This window comes from Zophobas morio, unplaced genomic scaffold, assembly GCF_036711695.1.
Source record: "Zophobas morio isolate AGI-343-1 ecotype UQ-CSIRO unplaced genomic scaffold, CSIRO_AGI_Zmor_V1 ptg000014l, whole genome shotgun sequence".
NCBI classification, from domain to species: Eukaryota; Metazoa; Arthropoda; class Insecta; order Coleoptera; family Tenebrionidae; genus Zophobas; species Zophobas morio.
Window position 1 is genome coordinate 8560957 of NW_026972119.1, and position 7892 is coordinate 8568848.

The window sequence follows — 7892 nt, forward strand, 5'->3', positions numbered from 1 at the left end:
GTTAATTACACTGTTTGACAAGCATTTTGTCCCCCCCAAGTTACATTTCCCAGAGAGGTATAAGTTTTATCATGCAGTGCGAGGGCGAGACGAAGAGATAGTCGAGTGGGCGTCCCGAATCCGACATTTGGCGTCGAAGTGCAAGTTCGGGGCGGAACTACAAGTGGTACTGAGAGATCGCTTTATCATGGGGCTTGGCGAAGGAGTTATTTTAGATTGCTTATTGGAGGAAGATGTGAGTAACCTCACGTTGCAGCAAAGTGTCGATATTGCGGCTAGTAAGGAGGCGTCGAGGCACCGTTATGTATTGGACTCAGAAAGGTCCCGGAAGAAGGAAGAGGCGGAAATGTTCCAGTTGTCTCATCAAAAAAGTTGGAGAGAGTCACAAGGCCAGGGAAGAGAGTCAAAAAGTTTAAGAAGAGGCAACGGTCGTGTGACAGGAAAGGCGGAATTTGGGGCTACTTCCCAGCTAGCAGCCAAGTCAGGATCGCAGTTATGGTGTAAGGTTTGCGGTAAAAAGGGACACCATGTCAGTAAGTGTCGTTATCAGAATTACATATGTCATATTTGTGGAATTCGAGGTCATTTAGCAGCGGTTTGCTCAAGTTCAAAGAAAGGTGGCAGGTCAAGTCATAATTTTTTGTCGACGGAGGCAGAAGAAACCATGTTCAGGGTGCAGACGAACGAGGTCAGGTACGCGCCAATTCAGGTAGAAGTCGAAGTTGGTGAGGACAAGTTAAGGTTTGAATTTGACAGTGGTGCATCTGTGTCGGTAATTTCTGAAAAGTTTTGGAGTGAACATTTTTGTAATTTAGCATTAAGGTCAGACGGTAAATGGTTGTCCAATTATAATGGACAGAAAATTGTACCATTAGGTTATGTCGAAGTAGAAATTAAGTTTAAAGATTTGCGCCATAAGTTGAAGTTGTATGTCATTAGAAACGGAGGTCCACCTTTACTAGGTCGAGATTTTTATTACAAATTTAATCTGGAATTTTTAAATAAAATTGAGTCCGCAAATAATAATAATGGGAGCGTCGCGGAATTGTTAGGGCAATTTCCGACAGTTTTTTCAGATCAGTTAGGGTTGTTCAATAGGAGCACCATACGGTTAAATATTTCAGAAAAGGCACAGCCTAAATTTTATAAACCTAGGCCGTTACCGTTTGCAATTAAAGACAAGGTGGAGCAAGAACTGGAGCGGTTAGTTAAGTTGGGAATTTTACAACCGGTTAATTTTAGTCATTGGGGAACGCCTATCGTTCCGATCATTAAAAAAGATGGCACCGTACGGATATGTGCTGATTATAAAATCACAGCAAATTTAGCGGTAGAGGCGGATTTGTTTCCTTTACCTAGGATTGAGGAAATTTTTGCAAAATTGAAAGGAGAAACCTTCACGAAGTTAGATCTTTCAAGAGCTTATCAGCAAATAGGGTTAGATGAACAGTCAAGAGAAATTACGACAATTTCAACGCATAAGGGGTTATTTCAGTACACGCGCTTACCGTTCGGGCTAGCATGTGCACCATCTAAGTTTCAAAGAATAATGGAAACGATTTTACAAGGGTTAGATGGGGTGTGTTGTTTTCTCGATGATATTTTGATTACGGGAGAGAATTTTAGCCAGCATGTAGAGCGAGTGCACGCGGTGTTGACTAGATTACAACATTGCGGGTTAACCATTGAATTTTCGAAATGTGCATTTTTCCAAGATAGGGTAACGTATTTAGGATACGTGATTGACAAGACTGGGTTACATCCTTGTGAGGATAAGGTGAGAGATGTCAAGAACACTCCACGACCGCAGAATGTTAAGCAAGTGAAAGCTTTTTTAGGGTTGGTAAATTATTACAATAAATTTATACCTAACAATGCGAGTCTGTTGCACCCATTATATGAATTGCTCAAGAAGGATTCACAGTTTGTGTGGTCGGAGCATTGCGAACGGGCTTTCGTGCAAGTAAAAGAAATATTGACATCAGATCGAGTGTTAGCGCATTATGATGCGACATTGCCAATAGTTTTAACGACTGATGCATCAGAGCATGGGGTTGCAGCTATTATTTCGCATGTAGTAAATAATGTCGAATATCCAATAGCGTTCGCTTCTCGAACGTTATCGCACGCGCAAAGGAAATATAGTCAGTTAGAAAAGGAGGCTTTAGCAATTATATTCGGGGTTACGAAGTTTCATCAATATCTTTTTGGTCATAAGTTTATTTTACAGACAGATCATAAGCCTTTGGTTACAATTTTTGGCCCTAAACGAGGCTTACCAGTGTTAGCGGCGAATCGTTTACAGCGTTGGGCGTTAATATTAGCGAATTATGAGTACGATATTAGGTTTATCAAGTCAATGGATAATAATGCCGATGCGTTGTCGCGGTTACCAGTAGCAGACGAGTTTACGGAACCAGCTGCTGACTATACTTATTTTAATTATATTTTTTCTAACTCAGACCTACCTATCGACAGTGCTTGTATCGCGTCGGAAACTGTGAAGGACAAGGCATTAAGTAAGGTGTTGAAATATATTCAAAAAGGGTGGCCGAAACGTATAACCAAGGAGTTAAAGGGGTACGAACAGTACAAGAATAATCTCACCGTAGAAGGGAATTGTATTTTGTTTGGTTATAGAGTCGTGGTTCCAAAAGCGTTGAGACATAATATTCTTCAAGAACTACATAGATCCCATATGGGAATTGTGAAAACTAAAAGTTTAGCACGTTCGTACGTGTGGTGGCCTAATATGAGCACGCAAATAGAAAATTTTATTGCAAATTGTCCAAATTGTTTAAAGTTGCGGGAGGCTCCCGGTTTAAGTAAACTAATGCCATGGTCAATTCCAGATTCAGTTTGGGAACGTATACATATAGATTTTTTAGGACCGATTTTCAATAAACAAATTTTAATTGTGGTGGATGCGTACAGTAAATGGACAGAAGCGTTTGTTATGACAAACATCTCAACTCAAGCAACCATTAATGTTTTGCGAAGTTTGTTTGCGAGGTTTGGGTTTCCCAAAACCATTGTGTCGGATAATGGCAGAGCTTTTACATCGGAAGAATTTGAAAATTTTTTGCGAGTTAATGGTATCCGATTTAAAAGATCAGCTCCATATCACCCCGCTACGAATGGTCAAGCGGAGAATTCTGTTAAAACGGTCAAGAGGGCGTTATACAAATGTTTAAAAGATGACAATCTTGCAAATTTTAATTTAGCGTTAAACAAATTCCTTTTGGATTATAGAAATACGGTTCATTGTATGACTGGTCAATCACCAGCAATGTTAATGTTAGGTAGGAATCTAAGATGTAGACTAGATTTGTTACGACCCGACACCAGGGCCGTAGATGTTTGTAAGGCAGGCTTGCAGCAAACGTGGCGTAAAAAGCAAGCTCAGGCAGTTAAACATTATAAAGGTAAGCGATCCCAACAATTTCATGTAAATGATACTGTCCTAGCACGTGATTATCGCCACGCCAAGCCAGCTTGGTGTGCAGGCAGCATTGTCAAGGTGTTAGGGCCGCGCACCTATTTAGTAGAAATAACGGAAGGTTATGTGTGGAAACGACATATAAATCAGCTGTTAGTCAATAGGGCACTACGGAATGTACAAGATAAGAACGTAGATATTGAGGATAAGAACTATGTAGAGGATAGGAAAATTCTGTTAGATTGTAAGATTGATCAGGACGTGCAGGATAATCAAACAGAGTTGTCAAAAGAAAGCTCTTTAGTCACAAAGCTGAGACGGCGTAGTCAATTGAAACCGCCAGACCGTTTCCGATACTAAGGAGATTTCTTATATTTTTTTTAAGGGGAGAGTAGTGTGGTGTAGGTAGTTGCATAGGTGTGGGCGCACCAGTGCAGAGCATGCGCCACAGCAGAAAGAGCAATGATGGCCGTCGAATAGAGCGTTAAGTTAGAGAAGTTGTGTTTCTTTATTTGTATATAATCGCGGGTATTAAATAAGGCAAGGAAACTATGGAGTTTTACTTAAGAAACACTACAGGTCCAGTTTTAGTAGTAATCTGCGAATAGGAACACGGTCGAATGATAGATAGATAGAATAGATGACACTATAGTTCCTTAGGTAGGTATACAAATTTATGTTTTTTCGCAATTGCATAACATTTTACTTTCACTTCTTCATAAAGATTTTTTACGCGTTCTTCTTGCTCGACTTCCATGTCATATAAGTCATATCTTGTTTTTTCGCAAAATATTTTAATCGATTTATAGTGCAACTTCTGTTTGTCAAAGTTATACAAGAAACGTATTAAATACTGAATCAAGTATTGTTTAATTCTAACAAATTTTGTGAACTTTTTATCTGTTTCCTGATTTTCTACTGCAGCTAGTAAAGAGTTTTTGATTTCAAACTCACTCTTGTCACCTCTAGTATAATTCACTTTCACTTCTTTAACCATATTTGACAATCTTTCCTCCGCTTTAGCTGTTAGTATCCCGTTGGAATCAATGTTCAATGTAAAAGTGACACGTAGTTGCTCGGGAGGTGCCGGTAATAAGCCATCAATGGATAATTTTCCCAAGTAACGATTTTTCCTTACATCTGTGCGCTCACCTTCATATATTCCAGTAGAAAATGAGGTATGACTTTCGTCCCTGTTTATAAATATTTGAGATCCTTTAGCCGGTATCTTCGTATTTCTGCGAATTATAACAAGCATTTCACGTCCGAGCCTACCAAAACCTAAAGAGAGAGGAACAACATCAACCATCTCCAGTAGTTCAATATCTTGTTTTTTACTAGTTGATAACATAGCAGCTTGCAAAGCTGCTCCTTCAGCTACACATTCGTCAGGATGTATCGAATTATTTAACTGTTTACCTCCAAAATAATCAGAAATCATTTTTTGTATTTTGGGTATTCGGGTGGAACCACCACACAAGATTACCTCTTGAATCGATTGCTTGGAAATTTTTGATTCAACTAAACAGTTATGTAAAATGTCAATAGTTTTTTTGAATAACTTGCTGGCTTTCTCTTCAAAGACAGACCTTGTCAGTGTAATAATAATTCTAGGATGTTTGGGTACCATTCCGTTTATGGTTATCAATGCTTTATTAGCCGATGACAGATCTTTCTTCGCTTCTTCGCACTTATTACGTAATCTTCTTTTAGCACCTGGATCTATTTTTGCATTGTAACGGTAATCTTTGCGTAACACCTCTACAATATAGTTTAAAATGCAATTATCCAAATCGTGACCTCCTAGTTGACAGTCCCCATCCACGCATAGTACTTCCACGTTATCAGCTTTTTTCTGAAGAATGGCAACATCGAAAGTTCCGCCTCCCAAATCATAAACTAATGAAATATGGTTTTCGGTTATATCATTATCGAAGTAGTAAGCTAAAGCCGCTGCTGTTGGTTCATTTAGAAGCTTGAGCACAGTAAATCCGGCATCTTTAGCTGCTGCTAAAGTGACTTCTCGTTGTGTGACGTTGAAATAAGCTGGAACGGTTATGACAACTTTGTTTACAATCTGATTCAGCTTCGCTTCAGCATATTTTTTTAATTCTTGGAGGATTATTGTACACAATTGTTGTGGTGTTTTCTGGATTGTTGTATTATTCTGCTTAACATAAATCACTGGGAAGTTAGAGATCCCTGAAGTTATGACAAAGGGAAAGTACTCGAGAGTTTTTTGAATGTATGTATCATCAAACTGTCTGCCTATAAGTCGCTTCATCTCTGCAAATATCACGTGCATTAGTAATAATTAACAATTATTCTAATATCTAACACGCTTACTGTAAATACCATTTTCGGGTTTCTGCAGTGACATTGTTTTTGCATATTCACCAATGACAGTACCACCTTCAGGCGGAAAGTAGATGAAAGATGGTGTAACCCTTGCTCCTCTATCATTTTCTAGAATTCGTATTCTGCCTTTTGCATAAACAGAAATACACGAAGTTGTGGTACCCAGATCAATACCGATCACAATATCATCCATTCTAGAAATCTATAACCTTATTTTATACATAATTTGTTTATTTTGATAAGTATACATGTAATACTGCTGGGAGTAAAAGTTTATGCCAACATAGAAAACTTACAACTGGTTACATTTTTATGGTTACGAAATTAATATTAATTTATTTAGTGTGATATCTTGAATAACGCTTATTTGATAAGCTGATAAGTAGTGTAAATAAATCAGATGAGTTGATTATTTACAAAATTTATCGGCCGATTAGCACAAGTTAGTTAAGTGGCAAATCATCTTAATTCATGCTCTCAAATACCGAGTATTCCGTGTTGTATGATGTTTGTTATCCGCTCCACTTTGCAGCGTAAAAAATCCGTAGCCAATGCATTTTATATCGGAGAATTCGCGGTAGTGTTGTCACTTATCAAAAGTTTTTGTAGTTCCGCTTCTATTGGTATTAAAATGTCATTTTTGTATACAAAATTTTATAGTGAATTAAATTAATTCCTGAATTTTCAAATTTTTAAATTACGTTTTTTGGTTTTTATCACGTCATATTTCAAAAACTATTCAAAATGTTGTCTTATTTTTTGAACTATAATATCACCAAACACGAAGACTGATTCTAACAATACAAATTTTCCTATACTAGTGTTCTTAAATTTCTACCAAAAAATGTTTTTTTTGTTATTTACACAAAAGGTTTATTTAAATTTTCAACATCGGAGTTTTGTATTATTTAAACAGCGAGAAACTAGTAGATTATTATGGTGCGAAGTAATTTTTGTAATAAAGAGGTATTTGAAAACGATCTTTGTTTTTGAGATAAAAAATTTTAAACACGTGCGATGTCTGGGATACGGCATATTAACTCAGTGTGTCGCATCTACACATTCATCACAAAGACAATTTTAAACCAAGTATACTCTACAAATTTCCCACTAATCGACTTAAAAAAATACTCGCGTGATAAAAATATCAACACATCTTTTGTGCAAGTAACAAAGAAATATTTTTTGGAAGAAATATAAAAACACCATTACAGTAACAGTTACATTACATGATCGTTTTCCGGGTTGGAACCGTGTTAATTGAGATTTTGGGCTCAAGGTTTCGCACACTTTCGTAAGTGGTATCTTCAGGAGCAGGGTTGAGAAATTAGGAATAAAGCAAAAGAGAACAGTAACTCAGTATGTCAACAATACCAGAGCTGAAAATCTTCTGGCAGTAAAAATGTGGTTGTGACCGTTTTATAGACACGAGAGAGAGAGAACTATGGAGAAAAAAAAAAGAACGAGAGAGAGAACTAAGAAGGAAAAAGGAGAGCGAGAGAGAGAATTAGGGAAAAAAAAGAACGAGAGAGAGAAAAGAAAAAATGGGGAGAGTATCCGGTCTGCTTGCAGCTGACTTTTAGTGGTACAGTGAAAGCAAAAACACAACCTCAAATTGCTTCGTTTTCATGTGTCACAGAGTTGACAGTCAAGTCGATCGATCACGTGTGTAATCTTCATCTCATTGGTTATTTTCAACTTGGCGCTCCGTAACGTCTGCCACAGCATGTGCGATTTTGTCTCACTCTTTTCCATTGCAGTTCTAATAGTGTTTACTCACTTTACTTACAATATGAGGGTCTAGCGTTGGTCTAAACCTCACCTTGCAATACTCGGTAGTCGGTACCCCAAGTAACTCAGACGCTAATTAATACACAAACACTGATTGGTGGGTGATTGTCAAACAATAATTCCAGTTTTCTATTCTTTAATCTCTACAAGTCACACATCAGTGTTTAAAACAAAAACTGTTTATGGATTTTTTTTTAATGTGTATTTTCTATTAGTGGGGGTACTTCAAAATGCATAGTATACGCATATTTATCTGTCCTAATCTAACCTAATACTATCAAATGAGCCAAGTGAAGCTCGGTAA

General features: G+C 37.5%; 1 protein-coding gene across 1 annotated transcript; it reads right to left on the bottom strand.

Annotated features, from left to right (window-relative positions):
* Positions 1-3819: 3819 nt before the first annotated feature.
* LOC135129099 (heat shock 70 kDa protein-like) lies at positions 3820-6068 on the bottom strand. Its single transcript, XM_064056180.1, has 3 exons — positions 5786-6068; positions 4146-5725; positions 3820-3945 (listed from the first exon to the last, which is right to left on the bottom strand). The coding sequence occupies exons 1-3, from the start codon at positions 5988-5990 to the stop codon at positions 3820-3822; spliced, it is 1911 nt and encodes a 636-aa protein (XP_063912250.1). The 5' UTR covers positions 5991-6068.
* Between the last annotated feature and the right edge of the window lie 1824 nt (positions 6069-7892).

What these genes read in the sequence shown, in the direction of transcription:
- LOC135129099 (XM_064056180.1), bottom strand. Translation starts at nt 5,990, where the DNA reads ATGGATGATATTGTGATCGGTATTGATCTGGGTACCACAACTTCGTGT. An exon ending in ACCCGAAAATGGTATTTACA is followed by an intron (nt 5,726 to 5,785) that starts GTAAGCGTGTTA and finishes TGATATTTGCAG; the next exon opens with AGATGAAGCGACTTATAGGC. An exon ending in ATCTTTATGAAGAAGTGAAA is followed by an intron (nt 3,946 to 4,145) that starts GTAAAATGTTAT and finishes ATACAAATAAAG; the next exon opens with AAACACAACTTCTCTAACTT.